The 26743-nt window shown below is 41.1% G+C and overlaps 1 protein-coding gene and 1 long non-coding RNA gene across 6 annotated transcripts in view; one reads left to right on the forward strand and one right to left on the reverse strand.

Annotated features, from left to right (window-relative positions):
• SPRED1 (sprouty related EVH1 domain containing 1) overlaps positions 1-26743 on the forward strand; it is a 98133-nt gene that overhangs the window by 25363 nt on the left and 46027 nt on the right. For all 4 annotated transcript variants that reach the window (XM_051791809.1, XM_051791812.1, XM_051791811.1 and 1 more), the window contains exon 2: positions 16040-16214. In XM_051791809.1, the coding sequence (XP_051647769.1) occupies positions 16040-16214 (175 nt within the window). The remainder of the gene's footprint in view (positions 1-16039; positions 16215-26743) is intronic.
• LOC127472911 (uncharacterized) lies at positions 7835-20184 on the reverse strand. Of its 2 annotated transcripts, none has more exons than XR_007905206.1 (3): positions 20094-20184; positions 12928-13051; positions 7835-12631 (listed from the first exon to the last, which is right to left on the reverse strand). It is a non-coding gene; the product is annotated as an uncharacterized LOC127472911 (long non-coding RNA). The 2 variants fall into 2 exon arrangements; XR_007905205.1 differs by having other exon boundaries at positions 19944-20184.

Here is a 26743-nt window from a genome sequence, read left to right on the forward strand (position 1 = left end):
TGTCGAGTTTCGGGGACTTGGCAGGAAGCCAGCTCGAAACTTGCACAACATTTTTTGGTGTCAGAAGTGGGATATTTTGGTTAAGTTTGGCTTGTTTTGATAAACGTTTTTCCAGGAAGACAGCCAAGCTCGGTGTTGTTTTGCAAAACCAATCTATTGTTTTGGGAACAGGTCTGGGAACACTGCCAGAGTCTGGGAAAGCAGCCAAGGAAACTTTGTTTATATAAACAAAGGTTTGTTTTGGGATCAAGAAGAAATAATAACAAAAAACAATGGCTATTTCATTAATTTGTCTTATAATTCTAGCCACCTTTACACCTGTGTTAGGCTACCGTATAGGGAGACGTCCAGACCTTGAGGATGGATGGAACAAATTGCTTCCATCCTTTAATTTTGACATCGAAGGTTTGGTAAAGGAAATCCCCATGGTTAAAATCGGCTCTAATTACTATATAAATCTTATTGCAACAGTACTGTCATTGATAAAGGTACTGGAAGTGCTACTTAAACTTGGAAGAATGGGGTTCCGTTGCCTTCCCTCTTGTAGGAAAGATCACACCTCAAAGGGACTCGCTGGAACTTTGGAAAGGGCTGCAGACAGGCCAGTCCCCGGGTGGCATGGAGCTTGGGAAGATTTCGGTAGATTAGTAGGACATGTGTCACCCCCCATTAATTGGGAGTTCACACCAGAACAAATGTTTGATTCTGGTGAGATGGCCCACTGTTTGGCAGAAGGGTGTTTTTCCTACAAAGATCCGAATATGCAATTCTCCGCTTTGTGCTGGGGCCTGGCTAATGCTTATCGAGCTGCCATAGACCACCTTCAAAGGGTTAAGGTCGACACAGAAACCCAAACCACGCCACTTGAAACCAGTGATGTCCCTATTAGGTCCACAGAAGTTGGAGTCCAAACACAACTTGAAGTCAATGCCATTTCTACTAAGCCCACTAGAACCGGGACTCAAGCTAAGAACCGGAAGGTCATCATTGCCCCTGTGAAGAAGAAGAAGACGTGGGTAAGAGAGATCAAGGAACTTACAGACTCATCTCCCCAACCAGAACGCACAGAAGAAAGAGAAGAAGAAGAAGAAGAAGAAGGAACAGAAGAACCTATCCAATTCACTCAAGATGTAGTGGACGAAGGAGCGGCAGCAATGGGAGAAGGAGCAACAGCAAGTGATGAAGGCGTGACTGCGAGAGAGGAAGTAGTGGTTGTGACTGAGGAAGGAGCGATTGGAAGAGAAGAAGCAGGTACCAGAGGGGAAGAAACGGTTACACGGGAAGGAGCACGTCCAAGAGAACTAGGGGCACGCCCAAAGGAATACAGAACAGCATCAAGAGAAAAGAAAGCAACAGTACAAACGGCCGGTGGTATATTGTCGCTTGATGATTTATATCCTGACTACACATTCAGTGTTACAAAAGACGCAAAGAAGGAGCCAAAGCATCCCCCTCAATTGGAGGGGGAATTATCCCTACCCCTCCAGACCCAACCTTCTCTTGGAGGTGTGAATGATTGGAGGAAGAGGCCCTTATCTCACCACGTGAAAGATTACTCACTACCTCCACCTGCTGGGTATCGCGAACGACGCAGGAGTCCATCCCCACGGCGTGAATGGCATAGAAGTCCATCTCCACGGCGTGAACGACGCAGAAGTCCATCTCCGCGGCGCGAACAGCGTAGGAGTCCATCCCCACGGTATGAACGACGTGGAAGTCCATCTCCGCGGCGTGAACGGCATAGGAGTCCATCCCCACGGTATGAACGGCATAGGAAACCATCTCCGCGGCGTGAACAATATAGAAGCTTATCCCCACGGCATGCTCAGTCTCCACCTCCACATGAGAGATATAGGGAGGAAGTGGGAGCAGTCCCACGTAGGAGTGGAAGAGTAAAGAGAGAGGTGGAAAAGATTCTACGTGGGAGAGATGGACAAGAAATTATGCGAGAAAGCGAAATTACACAATCACTGACCACAAGAGAGCTTCGAGATTTACGGAGAGATTATATGCGCTTGCCTGGTGAAGAAGTCCTCACCTGGCTGGTGCGATGCTGGGACAAGGGAGCTGATAGTCATGTAATTGAAGGTGATGAAGCACGACAGTTGGGATCCATTGCTCGAGACCCTGTGATAGAGCAAGAAATGGGGAGGGAGAAAATGGCGTCCAGTCTTTGGCTCCGAATACTCCACGCGGTAAGAGTGAAATACCCATTTAAGGAGTCCCTGAAGAGTTCTTCAAGAAGGTGGAGGACTGCGGAAGAAGGCATCCAATACCTACGGGAATTGGCCATGCTGGAGATCATCTATTCTGATCCAGATTATTATGATATCCAAGTTCCTGAGAATGTTCCCTGCACGCAACCAATGTGGAAAAAGGTAATTCAAGGTGCCCCTAAACCATATATTTCCTGCTTGATACCCGTATATAATCCAAAGATGGATGAACCAAGCGTGGACACTATGTGTGCTTGGATAAGAACCATCGAGGAAAATATGGAAGACTCCTTCAATCCCCTGTACCGACGCACCTACGATAGGGAAAGAACGGAGAGAGATTATGAATATTCCAGATATGAGGACGACCTTAGAGACAGAGAGGACAGAAGGTATAGAGATTACCAAGAAAGGCCAATGGGAAGATCACGGCGGGACCGACAAAGACGACCTCGGCCTAGACCTCGATCCTGGTCTCGATCTTGCTCACGATCCCTGTCATTCACACGTCAAAGGAAAGAGAACTCTAAGCGTGGGTCACGTAACCAACTATGGGCATACCTTCGTAGTAAAGGAGAAAACATGAAGAAGTGGGATGGTGAACCCACTTCTAAGCTTGAAGCTAGAGTGAGGGAGCTGAAGCGAAAGAAGACTGACAAGAAAGTTGTCTATGTAGTAGATGGAGATTTCTTAGAAGAGAAACTGCGATCGCCGAAACACGAGAAGATGGAGGTCCACTTCGACAATGGCAAAAAGTCTAAGAAGTCAAAGTCAAACTCTGACGACGAATGCTCTGATCAAGACCAGTAGAGGGGCCCTGCCTTCTGCCAGGAGAAGGAGAGGGACCAAGAAGATAACCGGGTTTACTGGGCTGTGTGGGTCCGATGGCCTGGCACATCGGATCCTCAGAGATACCAGGCCTTGATAGATACTGGAGCCCAGTGTACTGTAATGCCTTCGGAGTATAAGAGTACCGAGACTGTTACTATTTCTGGAGTGACAGGAGGGTCTCAAGAATTGTCAGTAGTAGAGGCGGACATGAGCTTGACGGGAGACCAATGGGAAAAGCGTCCCATTGTGACGGGGCCAGAAGCCCCTTGCATCCTTGGTATGGACTACCTAAGAAGAGGATACTTCAAGGACCCGAAAGGGTACCGGTGGGCTTTTGGTGTAGCCACGGTGATTGAAGAGGGGTCCAAGCAATTGTCTGCCCTTCCTGGCCTTTCAGAAGACCCTTCCATTGTAGGATTACTACGAGTTAAAGATCAAGAAGTGCCAATAGCCACAACAACTGTACACAGACGACAGTATCGGACAAACCGAGAGGCTGTGATCCCTATCCACAAAATGATCCGAAAGTTGGAGAGCCAAGGGGTGGTCAGCAGAACCCATTCACCCTTCAACAGCCCCATCTGGCCTGTGCGTAAATCCGATGGAGAGTGGAGACTGACTGTGGACTATCGTGGCTTAAATGAAGTTACGCCACCGTTGAGTGCTGCCGTGCCAGATATGTTGGAACTCCAATATGAGTTGGAGTCCAAGACAGCAAAGTGGTACGCCACCATCGACATAGCCAACGCGTTTTTCTCCATTCCTTTAGCGGCAGAGTGCAGGCCACAGTTTGCTTTCACCTGGAGGGGCGTTCAATACACCTGGAATCGACTGCCCCAGGGGTGGAAACACAGTCCAACCATCTGTCATGGACTGATCCAGGTCACACTAGAGAAGGGTAAGGCTCCCGAACACATCCAGTACATCGATGACATCATTGTATGGGGGGATACAGCAGAAGAAGTTTTCAAAAAAGGACAGACGATCATCCAGATTCTCCTCGAGGCCGGTTTCGCTATCAAGAAGAGCAAAGTCAAGGGACCTGCCCGAGAGATCCAATTCCTAGGGGTGAAATGGCAAGATGGACGACGCCAGATACCAACAGACATCATCAACAAGATTGTAGCAATGGCTCCCCCCACAAACAAGAAAGAAACCCAAGCTTTTCTGGGAGCCATAGGCTTCTGGAGGATGCATATCCCAGAATACAGTCAGATTGTGAGCCCTCTTTACTTTGTGACCCGTAAAAAGAACAATTTCCAGTGGGGTCCGGAGCAACAACAAGCTTTCAGGCAGATCAAGCAAGAAATTGCACATGCCGTGGCTCTTGGACCAGTTAGAATGGGACCAGATGTAAAGAATGTGCTCTACTCTGCAGCTGGAGATAAAGGTCCCTCCTGGAGCCTCTGGCAAAAGGTGCCTGGCGAGACGCGAGGGCGACCACTGGGTTTCTGGAGCCGAAGCTACAGAGGTTCTGAGGCCAATTACACCCCTGTGGAAAAGGAAATCTTAGCGGCGTATGAAGGTATACGAGCAGCTTCAGAGGTAATTGGTACCGAAGCACAGCTCTTCCTGGCACCCCGATTACCCGTCTTGAGCTGGATGTTCAAAGGGAAGGTGCCCCCTACGCATCATGCCACGGATGCTACATGGAGCAAGTGGATAGCCTTGATTACGCAGCGTGTACGATTGGGAAGCTCAAATCGCCCTGGAATTCTGGAGGTTATCACAAATTGGCCTGAAGGTGGGAACTTCAGCCTGGCAGAAGAAGAGGAAGAACCAGTGAGCCGAGCTGAAGAAGCTCCGCCATTTGATCAGCTGCCAGATGAAGAAAGGCGTTATGCCCTTTTCACTGATGGTTCTTGCCGAATTGTAGGAAGGAACCGGAAGTGGAAAGCGGCCGTTTGGAGTCCCACCCGACGAGTGGCAGAAGCTGCTGAAGGTCAAGGCGAGTCAAGTCAATTTGCAGAGCTCAAAGCTGTCCAATTGGCCCTGGACATTGCTGAACGAGAAGGATGGCCAAGGCTCTACCTCTACACTGACTCGTGGATGATAGCCAATGCCTTATGGGGATGGTTGGATCGATGGAAGAAGATGAACTGGAGGCGTGGAGGAAAACCCATCTGGGCTGCTGACTTGTGGCAGGACATCGCTACCAGAGCGAAGAATCTGAATGTGAGAGTCCACCATGTAGATGCCCACATGCCCAAGAAGCGAGCTAATGAAGAACACAATAACAACAGAGAAGCAGACCGAGCTGCACAGATAGGAGTGTCACAAGTAGACCTAGACTGGCAGCAGAAAGGAGAATTGTTTCTAGCTCGATGGGCCCATGATGCTTCCGGTCATCAGGGCCGAGATGCCACCCACAGATGGGCACGAGACCGAGGGGTGGATTTAAGCATGGATGTAATTTCTGAAGTTATCCATGATTGTGAAACTTGTGCCGCTATTAAGCAGGCAAAAAGACTGAAGCCCCTGTGGTATGGTGGACGATGGGATAAGTATAAGTATGGAGAGGCATGGCAGGTTGATTATATCAAACTGCCACAGACCCGCCAAGGTAAGTGCTATGTACTTACCATGGTGGAAGCAACAACCGGATGGCTAGAGACTTTTTCAGTGCCCCACGCAACGGCCCGAAATACCATTCTAGGCCTTGAAAAGCAAGTTTTGTGGAGACATGGGACCCCAGAACGTATCGAGTCAGACAACGGGACTCATTTCAAAAATGAATTAGTCACCACTTGGGCGAGGGAACATGGTATCGAATGGGTATACCACATTCCATACCATGCACCAGCTGCTGGGAAGGTTGAGAGATATAACGGATTATTGAAGACCACTCTAAAGTTATTAGGTGAGGGGACTTATAAAAACTGGGACAAGAACTTAGCCAAGGCTACCTGGCTAGTTAACACCAGGGGTTCTGTCAATCGAGCTGGCCCTGCACAGGCAGAATCCCTTCACATTGTTGATGGAGATAAAGTTCCAGCAATCCATTTGAGGGGAATGCTAGGGAAAGCTGTTTGGGTTACCCCTGCCTCAGGCCAAGACAAACCCATTCGTGGGATTGTCTTTGCTCAAGGGCCAGGACATACGTGGTGGGTAATGAGGAAGGATGGAGTCATCCAGTGTGTGCCTCAAGGAAACTTAGCCTTGGGGAAAAACTAATTGTATGTCCTAAGTTGTGTTTTTACAGGAAGCCAGTCACCAGATGAGAGAGAGACCTGAGCTAAGCTGTTGCTGGTATCCGGTGATGAGACAGTCCAGTGATGAAACAGCCATAAATCAGAACTGTAATGGTGACTGAGGAGACCAAAGATCTGGACTGAACTGACATCGATATTGATTTTCCAATGACGAGACAACTGTGCCGAGAGACCAACAAGAACTATATATATATATATATATATATATGCAAATGTGTATATATATGCGCGGGATGTAGATGAACGTGAGACATAGGTGTTACGTAAAGAAATAGTATGGAATAAGGGGTGGAGAATGTGGTGGTTTCACTCTAGGCCTTCCTGGAGACCAACTTGTAACCAGGAAGGAACTAGAAAAGTGATCACGGAAGTATTCCATGCTATTCCTTTACGTAACTTGAGGTATAAATAAGGCCAGCGGGAGGCATCTCGCTCTCTTCCTCTCCGGCGAGGTTCGAGAACGGCGGGTCCCTGTTTTGGTCTGGTTTATCTGGAGCTGAGGCCTACAGTGACTACCGTTATCTGCCACGCGTGAGGGGAGAGCCTTGGGCCGTGTCTAGCCATCCTGCCTGTTCGAAGGGAAGTGGTGAGATTTTTGCTAGTTTGCCTTCAGTCGGCTGGTTGGCTTGTTCGGTCCTTGCCCCTTTTTGTCCTTCTCCCTTCCCCTTTCCCCCCCCCCCCCCCCCTTCTGTGTGTGGTATTCTCCTTTTGTGTATCTGTCTCATATGTAATATATATATATATATATATATATATATTTGCTATAGCTTTGGCTGCTTGGTTTTTTTTTCTTTTCCCTCTCTGGGAGGCAGGTCCTTGTTGTCGAGTTTCGGGGACTTGGCAGGAAGCCAGCTCGAAACTTGCACAGGAGGGGGAATGCATGTGTACTTTTTATTCTTTTTCTTTGCAGCTGGTTACAATTTTCTAAACTCGTCTTCTGGAATAGCAGCAAATAATAGAACTTAAATAATCCTCATTTTGAACTGAGAGGCCTTTTAGTGTGCTATTTCGCTCTGTGTTATGTTCATGCATGACCCATGTATTAATTACATGCAGTTTTTTGCAGAAACTTGTGAAAAGTATTACTGTAGTAGTAGTTGCCGTGGGGAATGTAGTAAACAAAGGCTTAGCTCTACCGTTTTTTAATACACTATTAGTATCCATATGTTCTGACTCTAGGCCTTGTGAATCACCTGTTTCTATACTTAAGACTGCTTGTTAGGCTGCTAATTATTACTGAGATTATCAAACATAGATCATACAATTATATATTGGCTATATAAGTCACATTATTCATGCTGACATATGGCAAATATTAAAACCCTACCATCAAAACATTTTGTATAATCTTATTAATCTTTTGTTTCTTCTCGTTTGATGGATTATTGTAATAGAAATCTTTGCATTTGTTTTTCACTTGTCTGTTTCAGTTTATTTCCTCTCTCCCAAATATTCATGGTTTGTTAAAACTACAGAAAAGACTGACTCAAACCACGACACTCAAAAGTGTGGCGCTGCATAGCTAGGGAATAGTAGCTTCCTTTTGGTCAGTGCAGATACACCTTTAGAATACATTAGTAGGTTTACGAGCTTATTTTTCTTAAGACTCGTTCAGACTTCCTTTGTTACTCTGATTTTGGTGTTATTTGTTAAGCATTTTGCAGTTTCGCTTGTAGTCTTTTTGTTTTGTTAGTGCAGACACATGATTTGTCTGTTCGTGCATTCAAAACATCCTTTTGGATGTTTACTGTTTTCTTACTGTGTTAAAAGGGGGAATTTGGCACTAGGATTTTCTTAGAATATAATTTACTTTAAAATGCTTTCGTATTGGCTGGTTAAAGTCCTTAAAAAACCAGGTCAGTGTAACTGTTGAGACAAGCTTTAGATTTAACAATATCAATGAATGATACTACAGTTTCAATTCACATAGTTTTAAAATACATGAATGTTGTTTGTATACAACATTCATTAGCAATCTCACAACTCAGCAAGGCTGTTAAAGGAAGATTATTTTTATAAGTGTGGGTATGCTTTATTTGGTTCCAGATTCTGTTCCTTTTCTGTGCAGGCTGAGTGAGAGACGCCTGCCAGGAATGATCTGGACCTTTCATAAATTTCTTTTAATGTGCTAAGAATAAATTTAAATTTTGTGCTTTCCTGCCTGATATCAAGTGTTGTTTTAGGTGAGTAAGCTCAATGGGCCTGTGATTTTTTCTTCCATAATGTATTGCCAAAATATCAAGAGTATGTAGCAGCCACCATCTAAGCTCTGTATACCAACGTGCACTCGGGTCTTTATTGAATCATGCTCATTACTGATGGTCCCTGTCCCAAAGAGTGTATCATCCAGGATAAACTGACCAATTTAGACATAGTAAATAGAAAAATCCATGACAATGTTTTCTGGTGTGTTAGATAAAGTATAACAGGTTTGTCCTTTATTTTTGCTAAATAAATTCTTAGGTGTGTTAGGAGGAAAATAATAGCTTTCTGGAAATTTGTGAGGTACTATTCCTAAATACAACAAGAAGTGAAATAGAATGTACACAGATGCTTGTTTGAAAATAAAATATTCAGTACAGCCCGTCATTCTTTAGAGTAGCTAAGGAATGTGTTAGTTACCTTCTTCTTGTCTTAGTGGTCAAGAACTTTATTACAAATTGACTTGTTGATTAATGTGTTCACATCTCCTGTTAATGAGGTCTCCAGTGCTGCCATCTGTAATCTCAATGACTAGATGACCAGTGGCTTTGACTATGAGGGGAATCTAATTGTACTTGCATACTTGATACTTGGACTTTGTGAGCATGTAAGGCTGGAGGAAAATGTCTCTGAGAGAAGAGAGAATTCTGACCTGTTCAGATACAACTATTACCTGAAGAACTTTCCATAATTTATGTTATTCTAAACTGTAGTAATCACTGCTGTTCCCAGGAAAATAAAAAGCACAACTGAATCTATAAGCTTCATTTTAAAAAAAATTCTTTCTAAGCTGGATGGATGTTGTCTGACGACATTTACTGGAAGTGTCAAGTTGTCTTAGTTGCAGTAGAATCTGCCTTAGGCTGCAGACTTGTGCTTGTCTTAAGTTTGCTGAAGAACTGGAGAAAATGAAAAGCTCATCTTCCGTGGATTCTTTAGACATTCCTTTGTTTTTGCAAGGTTGGAAAGAAATGTTAACTTATCTAAAAAAAAAAAAAATCCTAAGCCTTTTAACCTCTTTCTCTTGTTTTATTTGTGGGCTCTTTCATCTTTGTCTATGTGTTTCCATGAATCAAAATTAATTCATGGCATCAGTACCCAAGAGCTTGGTAAGAAAGTTATGGCTGTCAACTTTTAAAAATGAGACAAAATCAGGGTTTTCTGGAGGAAGCCCATTAAACTTGGGGGGCACAGGAGTACCAGGATCTGACCACTCAAATTATGTATAAGTTATCTGTCTAAAATTGGATGGAATTTAATCCAGGAGTCCTTCATATCAGCAGTCCCCTGTTGTAAAGCAAGCAGCTGTGAGAAGTATGCTATTTATGTAGTTCTGCTATACATGTCCAAAACCTGTAGACCCATCTTTAAATGTTACTTTGATTCTTTTTAACTTCTGTGGGGAAGGGTAGAAAGAAAAATAAGTTTGTTTGGGTTTTTTATTTGATTTTGTATTTTATATCAGATGCCATTTTCTGTAACACCAGATGGTGTTACAGAATCCATTCTATTAGGAAAACTGCAGTTTCTTTAAAAGAGATGGAATCCAAATATGCGTTGTCATCTTTAGTCTGCTAAAATATTACTTCATTTAACACGCGCTCACCGATCACATACAGAACTAACAGAAACTAGCTACAATTATTAAACAAGAAAAGATGCTGGGGAGCAGAGCTAAAATGTTGTTCACAGAAACGTCAAATACCTACTTTGTATGTAATTTTGATGGTTTTGAGATCATCTTAACAACTTCTCCATTCTTCATGTGCTCTTGTGCTTTGCAAAAGTGCTTACAGCAGTAGCCATTCTTCCTTGCAGCATTGATTACTTTACATGGTCACAAATCTTAAATTGTCTGTATTAAAATAGGAGCATTAGAACTCCATTCCTATTTTTTTTTTTTTTTTTATTCTGATGTTGTGTCCAAGAGAATACTTCATGAGAGCAATATACTGTTTTGACAGTTTCCTATTCTGGACACTTGTTCATTTGTATCTCATTTTCCCTTTTGAATTGTAGGTACACTGTCTAATCCCTTATTTAATAAGCCTCTTCTGCTAAATAATAATTGTAATCATGTACTTCAGGCTCTTTCAGGATACCAGTTATCCCCTCCTTATGTAATACAGTTTCCCATGTAGCTTTTCCTTTTTATGATTTTGGTTTCAAGCCATTTTGCTTGGTAGTTCAGGTTTCTGTAAGATTTTTTTTGTTGTTGTTATTTTCGGTTTTGGGGTTTTTTTTTTGCTTGAGCAGTAGTGCTTCATTCAGGTTTTTTGGCAAAATCCAAAGCTCTTCAGTGAATCAGTGTAGGTACTAATATCCTAAATGTAACAGCACTTGTATGTAATTCTCCCTGGAAATACATGTCTTTGCTTGCTAAACTCCTCACAGAAATAAACTTCCTAGGCATAGTGGCCATGTATGGTTGCTGTTTACTCTGAAGAGTACCTTTTGCCTCTTTTTTTAAAGGAGAAAATCTACCAAGTTTTGAGTTCTACCAGTGTAAGAGTTTGGTATATACTCTGATTTGCTGGTATAATTTTGAGAGGAGAAAGGTAATAGTCATGTTAGGCAGAGCCTCATGTAGCTGCTATTACAGCAATTTCCTCTTTGTTAAAAAATATGTACTGTCATATGTTTTCTTGATGTAAAAATATGTCTTCTTGAGTACTTGTGTTATATTTGCATCTCTTTTGCTTTAGCCAAGTCATTAATGTTTTGTGCTGGTGGCACTCATTCTCTAAACCTTTAGTAACAAGGGGTTTATAACATCAGCGGTGCACCCATACACTCATGTGATACCGGTGACATTATTTTGTTTTTCTAAATTGAGTCAATACTCAAAAAAGGCTATCTGTAAGTAAAACAGACTTTAGCTAGATGGTTTGGTATTATGTACTCCTGAGCACTTCTCTAGCTGAGAATCATAAAATCTTCTGCTAAGCTTTTTGGATAATAAGAACCATAAAAAGCCAAGTGTGATTCATGTATGCTCTTTGGGTAAGGCTACAAACACAGAAGGATATTGCACCAGAAGTTGGAAGGGTTAAAGTACGTGTGTAAAGTGCCAGTCAAAGGTAAAGAACCTTGATCCATGACCGTTTCACATTTGCAGATCAGCCTGGAGCTGTTACTTGCATGCCAGCAAAGATAGTGTAATCTCATAGCAGAGTGTGTCACGATTTTTCAGAACACCTTTTTTTTTTTCCCCTTGTCAGAAGTGTTTAAATAGCAGTTGTGCACAGTGACAACTCTTGCTTCGAAGTATCATGAATTCTCATAAATTAACCCATATTGGTTATATTTATGAAATTGTATTTTATTGAAATTGCTGTGCTTTGAAATATGATATTAAATTTAAAAAAAAAAAAAAGAATAATTGAGCTCGGAAGGCACCTCTGGAGTTCATCTTGTCCACACCTGCTGCTCAAGGAAGGGCATCCTAAAGCAGATTACCCAGGACTGTGTCCAGATATCTTTTGAAACTCTCCAAGTATGGAGACACCACAACTTCTCTGGACAACCTGGCCAGTGCTCAGGCATCCACACAGTGAAAAAGTGGTTGCTGATGTTCAAATGGAACCTCCTGTGTTTCAGTTTGTGCCTGTTGCCTCTGGTCCTCTGACTGGGCACCTCTGAAAAGAGCCTGTCTCCATCCTCTTTGCACCCTCCCTTCAGGTATTTGTATACACTGATAAGATACCCAAGAGTCTTTTCTTCTTGAGGCTGAGCAGCCCCAACTCCCTCAGCTTTCCCTCATATGACAGATGCTTCAGTCCCTTAATCATTTTTGTTGCACTCTGCTGGACCCACTCCAGGAGCTCCATGTTTTTCATTATTTGAGAGCCCAACACTGGACTCAGCTCTCCAGATCTGGCCTCACTAGTGCTGAGAAGAGGGGCGGGATCACCTCCTGAGACCTACTGGCAACACTTCTAATGCAGCTGGGATATTGTTGGCCTCCTTTGTCCCCAGGGCATGCTTTTGCTTATGTTCAGCTTGGTATCCGTATGAAAGTTGAGGTCCTTTTCTGCAAATCTGCTTTCCAGTTTTGAAAGAGACCATATTTTTACCAAATCTAAGAGGGTCATTTTCTCCTATGGTTCAGTTTAGAATTCCACTTGCACATCCAGGTTTCTTGATGGTAATGATAGGAGCTTTATAGTACTAAAAAAAAAAATTTGCAACTTGATGGCAGGCAAGGACTGGATTTTCATTTATAAGATATATACAATATATATAAAATATTATACACATATTATCTATGTGTATGCTATCTTCAAATTGCCTTATTTAAGTTTTAATAGGTTTAGCATTCAAACGTATGCTGTACTGTTCAGTAAGTCCTAACTACTAGGGGGAAAAACACTGTAGATAACCTTTTTTTTTTTTTCTTTTTCTCCTTTATCTCGATTTATAACTTCCTGTAACCACAGAAGAATACCGTACTCTTACGTCCTTACCGGAGGCATTCGGACATGAGAGAGAAGATCTGTTTTCTTTGTTGTTAGGAACTGATCTTGGACGATATTCTTGTCCCCACTTTTCACTGGTGCTCAGCACTGACTTTTGGGAAGCAGCATACTCCTATGACCAGAATACCATTTCCTGTAAACCTTGCTCTGCCTCAAGAGCAAGTGGCCACAAGCAAAATCAGGGAGTCTCAGGAAAAGCTGGCTGCAGTACACTAGGTTTGGGCCTGCAGTTGCATGCTGCTCTTCATGCTCCATTTCCCATGTTCGTGGTAGCTCCGGTAAAAGGCTTCATAAGAGCAATGCTCAACTGATTGCCCTGTTTTTGTGGTTTTTTTTTTTGTTCAGGTATTCCTGATAGAGCTACTAAATATGCAGGAGGAAGTAAAAACGTTAGAGTGTGTTAGCAAAACACTGGAGCCTTGTCTACCCTTTTTCCCACAGCTAAGCTAGACCAGCAGTTTAGCAATTTGTTCTGAAGTTCCCAGGAGTAGGTGGGGTTATAGTACTTACAGATAAAAGACATCTGAGTGCTTTTGGTGACACCAGTAGTGAGACAGGCAGATGCTGTTTTGTTTACAGAGGATTTTGGAAATGGAAATCATTTGTAAGTCCTGCCACTGCATTTTGGCTAATTGCAAACCAGTTGTATTGTCACTAAAAATAGCATTTGTTACCAATTGTGAGTTCCATTCAAATATAAAAAATAATGTTAAAAACCAGCCACCAACAGAAACTAAAAAACTAAAAAATCTCTTTGTAGTCTTTGGAATTGTTGCAAGTAAAGTAATGAATTTATCTATTTTATTTACAGGGAGGTTGTATGGAAAAACTATTTCAATTTAAGAGGTTATTCAGTAATATTTACTGTTGGGGAATTTTATTTTGGGCTCTTGTACTAATGCAGTGGATTTGGTAGCCATTTCCAAAATATTTGAAAGCATAAATGTTTAAAACCACTTGGAATATATGGGAAGCAAAACACAAGATTGTTAATTAGACTAGATATCTCAGTATAGGGAGGGGGGGAAAACCCCAACACTGACAGGGTATGATAAAGAAACCTCCATCTTTACATCTTCTTAGCAATTCTTGGAAAGAAAATTAATGTGGAGTGTAAAGTTTCATTTTAGGAAAAATTAATACGTTACAGTTTAAGTTTTCTTATGTAGCCTAAGGGAAGTTCTGTGATATCCCTAAATAATGTTTAACTGAACTCTTTACAACCAAATTTATAGAATTAATAACTTCAGAGCTAAATTTGTGTTTCACTTAAATGGGCAATAGCAAAAACAGTTGTAGGCTTAACCAGTTGGTGCATCCTGTTTCTTACTTTTTCAGAGAAAAGTCCCGGTGTCCTCAGTTTCTGTCAGAAGAGGCTCTTCTGAGAGAAATGAGACGAAAGACTACCTGTGTCTGAAGTGTACAACTACAATTTGAACCTGTATTGGAGTGAATAGGGTGATAGAGACCAATGAATGAATGATTCAACTTTCAGTAACAGTATTAAGCATCAAGATGTAGCCATTTTTGTTTGCTGATATTAGAATTGCGATAGATGCATACAGAGAAGGATTGGATTTTTCTTCATGATATTTGTCTGCTGTGTTTGAGTAGTTACTGAAGTAAGTTGGTACAGAAATGGTGAGAAACATTGACTGAACTGTCATTTTAACTGTGATTTTTAGAGAGAGGAGGGGGCTGGGATTTGCTTGGAGGGGGCAAACAAAATCTATTAACAAATTCAGCTGCCTGTAAGCTAAAGATTTATAATCTTGTTTTATTTTCCGTTTTGCAAACCATTATGTATTTAAGCTTAGATGCTTGCAGCAGAATTCCTTTTTATACACATATATATATATACACACACACACAAATGAATCATATGTGTGAATCATATGTGTGTTTGAGAATGTAATATATTAATTACATAAAAAAGCCTACCTTGGTTATTTTAGTATAGTTGGGGGGAAAAAATAAAGCAGTGATCTTTTAAAAGTACAGTAGCTTGGTGAATGGTTTTATCACAAGTAATTTTGTACAGAAGGAATAACTTTGTCCTCTTCTAATATTTCCTTTTCAGCCCTTAAATTTGACATCACTAATGTCAGCTGGCATAAGTACTTAAACCCTCAATCCAGAATATGTTGCAAAAGATAACATGAATCATATTTAAGGTGTTTGAATATTCATTCATCAACTGTTAGATTCATGCAGTAAACCATACTTCGAATATAGGATCTTATAATATCCTTGGTAAGCCATGGAGTTTTCCAAGTGATATACTGGCAAATTCATAATCAAAATTAAAACTTGTCATTTAATTGAAAAGGAAGAAATAAAAGGAGAGAGAGAGATCACCAAAACCTCTTTTTCCTTTCTGAAAAGCGATTTGGCTCCTAAGTAATGACATGATAATCATTTGTGTATTTTATAAAAACGTTAAATGATGGGAAAAAGCTGTGAAATGCTTTCATTACAGGAGACAACCAGCTAGTAGATACTGCAAATAGTGATTTTAAGTATCTGTAACTGGTTCTGTTGTTGAACCCCACAATGTGTGTGTCCCGACCCACCCTTGCAAAGGACAGGTTATGTGTGTGGGGAGGAGGGATGGATGAAGGGAAGCAGGGTTTTCTGGCTAGAAGCCTGTTCGTGTTTAGATTTCAGTGACGGAAGGCCTGACCTCTTTCTGCTTTCTTGTTCTCTTTTCTATGCAATTTCATGGTGACTGACTGGCTTCATGATTAGTCTAAAATAAATCGGGAGTTGATTCTTACTCTCTTCCTGACCCTCTAGCTAGATTACTGACTGTGAAGTTTTTAGAAGGATATCAGTTTTGATTTGGGAACTATATTCTCTGGTTAAGTTTCTTTACAAGAAATTACATGTAAGCTCCAAAAAGTCCTAATGAAGTCATAAAAGTACAGAGGAACATTTTTTAGAGTGTGGTCTATGGGTTTCTTCTAAGATGACAGTTGTGGAAAGACAGTGTTAATTATTGTGACCTTGGTTATGGGTTTGTTGTTTTGTTTTGTTTTTAACTAGACTTTGCTGGTTTCTGTTTTTGAAAAACTAATTTCTTCTTTTGCATCTCTTTCAGTAATAGTTATGCACGAGTGCGAGCTGTGGTGATGACCCGGGATGACTCAAGTGGTGGATGGTTACCACTTGGAGGGGGTGGACTAAGCTGTGTCACAGTCTTCAAAGTCATTCCCCAGGAAGAGAATAGCTGTGCTGATTTTCTTATCCATGGAGAACGACTCAGGGATAAAACGGTAACAATTTGCATCCATTTAATGATCATAGTTGTCAGGGAAGGTTTAGGGTGGATATTAGAAAAAGGTTCTTCATCCAAGAGGGTGGTTGGGCACTGGAACAGGCTCCCCAGGGAAGTGGTCACAGCACCAAGCCTGACAGAGTTCAAAAAGCTTTTGGATGATACTCTCAGGCACATGGTGTGACTCCTGGGGATGGTCCTGTGCAGGGCTAAGGGCTGGACATGGTCCCTTACAACTCAGCATATTCTGTGATATTAAAACTACATGGGACATAAGTATAGATGCTTGCTTATTGTTACCTGTAGACTAGAAAGTAAATTTATAGTCTCAGCTGTTGATGAGCTTTTTTGTGTCAGTGATTATATACCTAAAGAGCCAATTGTTTGTTTTAGGTATAACGCCATGCTTTTTTAGAATTAAGCACATTGATCTTTTAGAAACTTTACATATTTTTTTCATTGCAGATTTCCACTCACTTGGGGAAACATTTTGGTACTTTTTTTTCCCAGTGGAGTGTTAAGTCTTGTTATTTTGTTTATATACCAGTGATACTACATTTAATATGAGTGTTGGAAATGGGATAATTTCTTAAGAACGTGAAATCAGAAGGAATTCCTCAGTAATGGTTTGGCTAGTTGTGGAATTTGACTATGACAGAAAGTAGCCATTTGACATGAGAACAACTTTGTATTGTAGGAGAACTTAAGCAAACAGGTCCAAGAATTACTTTGTTTTGGTGAACACACAGACAGTATTCATTCCTCAGCTACCTAAAATAAAATCCCACCAATAAATGTGTCTTAAGTAGCATCATGAATATCAGCCTCACGAAAGGAAAACTGGTGTAGGATCTGAGCCATTTCCACATGCAGACCTATGGAAGACAAAACGGGCTTACTAAGAATTGCTTGGATACTTGTGTACCAAATAGATTTCTGAATGAGGCTGTGTCTTATTGTGGAAACAAAGAGACAGAGAAGGCACAAAAACTCCATCTTAATGACTTTCATCAAGAACTAATTGTTTTCTACCAATGGATTTTGACTCCTGTATTAGCTTAAAAGGTAGAATTACCTTACACCATACTGCTGATCCTTTCTCAAGCACACCAGTTTCTCCCTTGAAGCAGGACTGCTGAGTTTCCTGCCTTGACTGTGACTATTGTAGGAAGAGAGCATATAAATAGAAATTCTGCTGACTCAGTTGTTTCAGCGAGGCGTAGTGCTATTAGCAGAGTACCCTGTGTTCCCGCACAGCTATGTGCACCTGCAGTTCCTTCCTCACTTTGCAGTAGTTCCCCTTAGAACTTTTTTTTTAGCCTTATTGAGGCTGTTTTTTGAGAAGCTTAATTGCATTTAGAGATACTTGATAATTTTCTTTTAATTCTTAATACTTGGAACATTCACAGCTTGCCTTAAGAATTTGAGGGTAATAAAATGCTCGGAACTGAAGGCTGGTTTAATGTTTCGCCTGCATGCATATGAAAATGTCAAACCATCAGTGTCCTGATCTGTTTGCACTCTGCTGTTTCCCCTGAGCAAGCCTTGTTTTGTTTCCACTTCTGGTAGAAGGTTTTAAATGTTTCTGCTCCTCTTCCTGTCCAAAATCAAGTTCATGTTAGCGTGAATACATTTTCCAAAACTTTATTGTCTTGAACAGTTTGTTTTGGTTTGGGGGTTTTTTGTGTGTTCCATCCTGTGTCCATCTGTCCTCCCCCTGCTTGCCCCCAAATGTGACCTCTGCTAGTCTGTCAGGGCAGATTGTGATCTTGCTGCAGTTTCAGGAAGTTGCTGTTGGAAATCAGCCCCTCAAAAACACAGGATAGAAGATAGAAGAAATGAAGCTAGGAAGAACATCTCTCCAGTGTATAGTGAATAAAAAGCTCAGAGAACTAACAAATACAGATTTAGTGTGTGTGGAAGAATACTGGAGAGCGAGAGATTCTTTGATAACTGAGTAAAAGGACACTATGTGTACACATATTTCCACAGACATCAGATAATGTGCTTATAAGCAACAGCTAATGTGTAATGAATTAACAACAACGTTGTATGTTATGCAACAAGACCTCTCTCAACATAAAAGAAACAAGATCCTACACCAAGATATGCAAGGTCATCTTTAGGTCGTGAAGCTTATTCAGAAGGGCGGTAGGTAGCAGGGACTGAAAGACAAATTCTGTTGGACAGGGATCTAGTCACTGATTCTAGAATTGTTCTGATCCTTATGCTTTCAGTATAGTTAATGGTTTTACATTTGTTCTTAGGATATTTCTGTGGAGTCACTGTAAAAGCACATTTTTTAACCTTTTCCTTAATAAAACCAAACAATTGAGTTTTTAGTCCAAATAGAATTGACAGTTGGCTATTATATTTCATAATAATGATACATTTTATTTTTTATTTAAAAATAAAATAAAAATGGAAGTTGTTATTGCATTTGCTATGGATTAGAGACCAAATACTGTGATCACCTTGATATTTTGAAGAACTGTTATACTGAATCTGCTGTTTCTGTGCTCCATTATCACTCTAATCTCATTTTAGAATGCCCTTGGTAAACCTGTATGCCTGAATAATCTTTGAAGTTATCATATCACTGTTTAGTTGGTTGCTCTGCCATTGTATTTGTGAAGAGAAAGTAACAATATTTTTTTTTAAACAACTTCCTAAACCATTTTGAACACATCAGTTATTCAGACTTAGAACACTTAAACATTCAGGAATGTTTAATCTGTTGTAATAACTAGAAGTCATTACAGCTTAGTCACCTGGGCCATGGTTTTCAGTTCACTCACTTCTTTGCAAGGTACATACAGCTGTTTCTGAAAATACTTATGTGGATTATAAAAGAAAGTCATCTTTACAAATGAAGTTCCCCCCAAGTCACATTGTACATTGTTAAAATATCTTCCAAACTAGATTATATTTTGATTTCCTCTAGCCAGTAAGTCTTTTCTTTTGGGAACTGGAACTTGGAGCACTTTTCTGGGACACAGGGAAGCATAGGTTTTGAAATACCTGAGGTTACAGAGCAAATGGAATTCAGGCTTTTACCTAAGATACATGGGAATCATAATGCCAGTGTAACTATTTAACCTATGTGTCAACATAAAGGTAGAATTCATTCCAAAGCAACTTGAAATCCACAGGTGAGGTATTTGATGGACGTATTTTCCAGATACCTTTTGAATGCTTGTGCTGAAAAGGAATGAACTAGCTTTAGTTCCTGCTTCTCCAGGTGCTGCTTCTGACACTACACTGCAGTTCCATTCCAATGTGCCAGATATTTTCATATATTTTATAGGCTATGCAGGCATTTAATTAGGAGTGTAGATCTCTGTCTGTAAGTCAGCTGTATAAATGAAATACTTCTGGACTGAACTTCAAAATATTGAAGTTCCCTGTTGGAGAGGGTTCTCATTGTTTCTTTATATACCTGAGAGTTAGGTTGCTATGAGCCCTTTTGTGAACGAGCTTCAGACTACATGTAGAACGTCCAAAATTTTTGTGCAGTACAGAGCTATTTAAAACATCTCGTGGCATTCACAAAAAGCATCTTAGTTATCTGGGAAGAAAATCAAAGTGGTGGCACCATTGCATTAATTAATGAGAAAGAATGTTCCCTGCTAATTCGATCAGGTTGTTTAGATCGTGTTGGAATGTAAGGGTATTTCGTGAAGCCTTTATTTACATAATTACACATTTCCTACTTTATTGTACTCACCTTCCTAGATCTGGTTCCAGCCAGTCTGCTTGGAACAATTGCACTCCATCCCAACCTTGTCAGGTCTCCTGCTCTCACTTACTGTGTTTACAGTGGCTCTCTTCTATCTTAATAGCACTAGTGTTAAACATACATTGGGCTCAAACTTACAGGTTTTTAGGCTTTGGTGAATTTTACATTCTTGAATGAAAAGTCTGGTAGACTTCTATTTTCTGCTCCAGTCCTTTGCCATGCAAGTTTTTACCGAAGGAGAGAAAAAAAAAAAGTACTAGTATCTTTTGGATCATGAGTCAGGAATGACAAAGTTTAAAATCTTTCCTTTGAAGAACAGGTAGTTGTGTAAAGGGAGAGATACAAAGCTAAAACTAAATATAAATACCATTCTTGTCTAAAAATCTGCTGTTTAAAAACTTAATTGTTTACTTTTTAAATTACTTTTTAAATTGGCTTTAAAGTTTGAGAAAAGATTGATTTTGATGGACTGTAATACAAACCTTAGATCATCTTGATATTTGACCTACAGTTTTTGAGTTTTCTCTCAGCTGAGGCAGGTATGAAGTCTTGCTTATATGGATTCTTCTATCTGATAACATGTCAATTTTTATGTCAATTACAATTTTGGTGCAACAAATTTTTCCCTTTTCCGTGCCCTTTCACTTATATCTATTGTGTTAACTTCATGCAGCTTTAGATGTGAAAAATCACTGTCATCCTGTGGTGTACTGAGGCACAGACTCAGGGGGGTGAAGCTGAGACAAGTTTGTTGGGGTCGTAGCCCCTTTTATAACGCAACACCAACAGACAAACATACCTTATAAGGTAAAAACTGTGACTGCAGCATCTGATTGGCTGCTGCCTGTCATGGCAGTTGAAACGGCAGGTTTTGGAGTTACAGCTCACTCCTGTAATGAGTTACTCTGTTCTCTGCCACGATCTGGGTTTTTTCCAGGCCCTGTTTCCCACAAAACCCCCTTTTTTATTATTTTTTAAGAGAACTTGTTCAATTGTAAACATCGTAAACATTGTAAACATTTCAGTACATGTAGTCATCATCATGGCTAGGCTTCGCGAATGAAGCTTTGGGAAGCGCTCTACCCACATTTGCTACAAGCGTGCTGGTGACTAAAGAGGCCAATGAGAGATAGACAAGTCCGGTTACAAAAGGCACAGCAGAAAGACTCCTTGGATGGTATCAGCAAGACACGATTCTTTCTGTGTTGTCTTTTCTCCTCGAGAGTGATCCTGCGTGTATTCTCAAAGGAAGCAGCAGCGTTATAGATGGGGTGTCTCCAGGCCTCCCGATTGGAGGCCAGAGTAGACCAGTTATGGTGATCAATATGGCCAAGGCTGAGATGTTGTTTCAGGGAGTCCTTGTATCTTCTCTTTGGGGCTCCTCTCTTGCGGCAGCCGGTGGCAAGTTCACCATAAAGCAAGATCTTAGGGAGGCGGTGGTCCTTCATCCTGGAGACGTGTCCTGCCCAACACAGCTGTGTTCTCAGCAACATGGCCTCAATACTTGTGACTGCTGCTTGTTCTAGAACAGATGTATTGGTCACATAATCTGACCAGTGGATGTTTAGGATTGTACGGAGGCAGCGTTGATAGAAGCGTTCTAGGAGACGCAGGTGGTGGCGGTAGATGACCCATGATTCAGATTTGTATAGGAGAGTAGACAGCACTATGGCTCTGTAAACACTGATCTTTGTACTTTTCTTCAAGTGTTTATTTCACCAAACTCTTTTATGGAGTTTTCCGAAAGGTCTATATGCCTTTGCTAACCTGTTGTCTATCTCTCCATCAATCTTACCATCCAAGGAGATGAGGGTACCTAGGTAATTAAACTGCTGGACTGATTTGAGCTCTGATTTGCCAGTGGTGATATGGGGATGACAGAAGACTTCCTGAGGTGCAGGCTGATAGAAAACTTCTTTCTTCTTTAAGCTGACTTCCAGCCCAAAAAGCTCAGCAGCGTCTGCAAAGCAGGATGTTAAACACTGCAGAGCTGCTTCTGTGTGGGCGACAGGGCGGCGTCATCAGCATAAAGCAGCTCCCAGACAAGATGATTTAAGCTCTTAGTCTGGGCCTTCAGTCGTCTTAGGTTGAATAGGTTTCCATCGGTACGATATTGAATGTAAATACCATCTTCTTCATCGAGGTCTGCCATGACCCTTTGGAGAGCATCATGCTGAAAAAGATTGTGAATAGGGTTGGGGCAAGAACACAGCCTTGTTTCACACCACTGGTTATTAGAAAGGGCTCAGAAAATGTGTTGCCATATCTGACTTGGCCGCGCTGATCCTCATGAAGTAAGATGATAATTTTAAGTGTTGCAGTTGGAGGGGTTTCTGCCACCCGCTCTGTGAAGGTTTTCAGGGCTGGAATCACCCCCCCCGCCACCCGTCCCTCGTGGCAGGGACAGGCGGCGGAGGTACTTAAGCCAGGAGACAGAGACCGCACAGGGAATCCAGCAGTGAAGAAGAGACTTTATTCAAATTTCCCGCAGCTTATAAGGGCTGCTGGGCCAAGGATGGGATTGGCCATTTGGCTAGCCAGTGCAAAGGAGACAGTTTAATAACTATGGCAACACAGAAACCAATGGTAGACAAGTGAGTTAACAACTTCTAAACCCCAGCATCTCACCCCTTCTTATTTATAATAAAGACAACATTTGTAATTTTCATGGGATTTAACAATGAAGGTTTTTTAGTTAAACCTGGGGTAAAAATTGATATAAAAATGAGAAAGTGAGTAAGACGATTTTTATTGAACTTGGGAAATCAGGTAACCTTTAAAATTTATGTTCCTATTATAAAAAGAGAAATCTCCAAATTAAATTTTACTTGAGTTTGTTTGGGTGACTCTACCCAAGCCTGTTAGGGAGGCTTCCAATCCGAGCATGTGTGGGTGCTCAAACCGAGCCAGTTAGGGCAGCCTCAGCCCTGGTTACTGACGCATCCTGATCAACTAGGCTAGACCTTGGTTGTGTCAGGAGACTGTTCCACTGTGTATACCCCTTATATAGCTTAAGGCCATGGGGTATATGAGTGAGTGGTTGACCCAAGAGTCTTTCATCTTGGGGACCAAAGTTATCTATTCCAGCTGTGATAACTTTGGGAACCTGTGTGGGGGTTCAGCCCCGAATATCCCCCCTGAGGAATATTCGCCTTTTGAGTGCCTTCTGTGTGTGGAGATTTCTAAATTAATAATAAAGAACAAAACTGTGAATTTGTTAATAAACAACAAGGAAGAAGTAGATCTTAATATTTATCATTAAAGTTTGACTAATTGCAAATTATAACATTTCTATAGGTTGGAGATAATACATACATTCCCTGTTCTCAAAGCAATTAGGCATCACTAAGGAAAACTTGTAATTGTTTTTGAAAAACTGCTACAAATACTCTCGAATTGGTTTACATTATAAGACAACATCACTTATTTAAAGAAAGACTTGAAGTAGTTGTTAAAACCTGCAAGGTTACCTCTGCTTCGCTGCGGTTAGCTGCTTGCTTGCTTCTTTTCCTTCCCCCTCCCCCTTTTTTTTTTTTTTTTTTTTTTGGAAGCAGAGTTGGGCTGGGGGGGTGTTGTTGGGTTTTCTTTGTTTTGCTGGTCACGGTGTGCCTGTTAGAGATACCTAAAAGTGAAGCAATCTGGTAATTAACGCGTTACCGTAAGTGACTTGGCCACGCTGATCCTCATGAAGTAAGATGATCATTTTAAGGAACTTGGGGGGACATCCTAAACATTCCAAAATCTGCCATAGACCTTTTCTGCTCACAGTTTTGAAAGCCTTGGTGAGATCAACAAAGGTTACGTAGAGACCTTTGTTCTGTTCCCTGCACTTCTCTTGCAGTTGTCTGAGAACAAATACCATGTCTGTGGTACTTCTGTTGGCTCTGAAACCACATTGGCTTTCAGGTAGAAGTTCTTCTGCTATAGCGGGTATTAGTCTGTTCAAAAGTATTCTTGCCAGGATTTTGCCAGCAATGGAGAGCAGAGTAATACCACGGTAATTTGAACAGTCTGATTTAACTCCTTTCTTCTTATACAAGGTGATGATGACTGCATCACGTAGGTCTGATGGTAGTTCACCTAGTTCCCAACAGCGCACCACAAACTCGTGAAATTTAGCATGGAGTGCAAGGCCCCCATGTTTCCAGACTTAAGGTGGAATTCGATCAACTCCAGCTACCTTGCCAGTTTTCACCTGCTGTATGGCCTTAAGAGTTTCTCCCATAGTAGGGACAATGTCCAATTCATTCTTCACCGGTTGCTGTGTAATGCACTGAATTGCTGAGTCTTGCATTACATGGCTAGTACTGAAAAGAGTCTGAAAGTGTTCAGACCAGCGATTCAGAATGGAGATTTTATGTGTGCGAAGCACCTGACCATATGCGCTGAGTAGGGGGCTTTGGACCTGGTATGTAGGCCCGTATGCTGTTTTCAAGGCCTCATAGAATCCTCTGTGATCACCTGTATCTGTGCATAATTGAGTTTTTTCAGCTAGATTGATCTACCACTTGTTCTGGATGTCACAAAGTTTCTGTTGGAGCTTGCTGCATGCTAGACAAAAGGCTGCTTTTCTTACATGGCAGGATGGCAGTGCAAGGTGTGCTTGGTGAGCAGTTCTCTTCTTCTTCAACTATTCCTGGATCTCTTGATTGTTTTCATCAAACCAGTCCTTGTTCTTCTTGAAGGAGAACCCTAAGGATTCTTCAGAGGACTGCAGGATGCTATTTGAATGTATTGCCAAAGTGTTTCAGGAGAGGAATCTATGGAATGATCTTCGAGCCTAATTTGAAGGTTTGCCTGAAAGCTGTCTCTCCTTGTAGCTGATTGAAGACCGTTAACCTGGAGTCTCCTTCTTGGAATACCACCCCTTTTGGGTTTCAACTTAAGGTTGAAGTTAAGTTTACAGCACACAAGTCGATGGTCTGTTTGGCATTCTGCACTAGGCATCACTTGGGTATGATGAACATCGCAAACATCTCTGTCGCACCAAGACATAATCGATGAGGTGACAATGCTTGGATCTAGGATGCATCCAGGTTGTCTTCAGACTATTTTTCTGCTGAAAGATCGTGTTGGTGATGGTGAGCTGCTGCTCTGCACAGAATTCTGGCAGAAGGCAGCCATTATTGTTGCAATTTGCAATGCCATGCTTGCCTAATGCTCCTTTCCAGGCTTCCACTGCTCCTTCTGCTTCTGCAGCTCCTCTCCGGAGCTGGCATGAGCTTTCAGAGTCTTAAAAGCTACTCTCCATGTTGTTAATAAAGAGGTTGCCCAAAGTTTGTTATTTAACATGGGATTGGCTTTCAATGTCCAGAACAAGAGATGTTCTAAACTTTTTTCCTTCACTGTTTTCCCATATTGTTTAACGATTTCAGCAAGGGCTTGCAATACAGCTTCTTGCTGTTTAATTAAAGGAGTTCCCATTTCATTCTCAGCTGCTTACCTTATCATCCAGCTTAAGATAATTAAGAGCTCTTTTTCGTTGCTTCCTTTCAGCGCTTTTTTCTTGTGTTCAGCTGAGCTACACCACCAGAGAAACAGCTACTTTCTTTCATGCCTCACATTGGGTGCCATTTTGTGGTGTATTGAGGCATGGACTCAGGGGTGAAGCTGAGACAAGTTTATTTGGGTCGTAGCCCCTTTTATAACCCAACAGCAGCAGAACAACAGACAAACATACATTATAAGGTAAAAACTGTGACCGCAGCATCTGATTGGCTGCTACCTGTCACGGCAGTTGAAATGGCAGTTTTTGGAGTTACAGCTCACTCCTGTAATGAGTTACTCTGTTCTCTGCAAAGGTCTGTTTTTTTCCAGACCCTATTCCCCACATTATCCCATCAAATTTGTTATTTCCTTAAGTTGAAAACAATTAATGTTGGATAGGATGTTTGCTTGTTTTGTTAATGATATCTTGTCATATAAAGTGTTGTGGGGGCTGGAGATGGGGGGTGTGTGGTACCAGTGTTGCTTTTTGGGTTGGAGGGAGTCAGTTTGGGGGTTTTCTGGTTTGGTTTGGGTATCTTTGGAAATCATAACTTCTACTCAGTAAAATTTTAATCCAGTTATTTATCTCTAGTGGTAAAATTTTCAGGATAAAGTAATCTAGAGTAATTCCTTTGGGACCAGATGTTCATTGAGGTGCTGTAAAATCAGGCTTCCAGTACTTTTTGTTGATGTTTTGGATGAAAGTACACACAAAATGTAGCATGAAAGCAGTTGGTGTTAATGTATTAGACATCCCACAAAAAAGTTCACAGACCTAGAAAAGGCACTGATATGAGCAATCTTCATTTTTAAATCCTCCTTTAAGGAAGAAGCAAGTTTGAGATCATCCAAAGGAACAAAGAACGATCATTTAACACACCGTAGAACTGCAGCATGACATTTTTCTTTCTGCAGCACCTTTTCCTACACACCTACAGCAAATAGTTAGATTCCTTTTTATGTTTTCTTATAGGCAGTTTTACCTACATATTGTTGACCATTTAGGGAATTCCAAGTGGAGTAACAAAAATTTTTTTAATGCTGAAAGAGTTTATATGTTCAGAAAGACCTTCTAGAGACAGGTAAAAGTCAGCAGTCAATGATTACTGGTGTGGTCTAGGGAGAATAAATAATAAAGAGCAAAAGAAAACCCTATTTGTCTATGTAATAATTAGATATGAAAGGAGAGGAGGAACATAAGGAATATGTAAGAATAACCTAAGTACAGACATATTTTTTTTAAATGTGAGGGGTTTTTTCTCAGTTATATTTATAATTAAATTAATTTTACCACGTCCTGT

Source organism: Manacus candei, unplaced genomic scaffold (genome assembly GCF_025592945.1).
Source record: "Manacus candei isolate 608988 ecotype Guabito, Panama unplaced genomic scaffold, ASM2559294v1 h1tg000033l, whole genome shotgun sequence".
Taxonomy (NCBI): Eukaryota; Metazoa; Chordata; class Aves; order Passeriformes; family Pipridae; genus Manacus; species Manacus candei.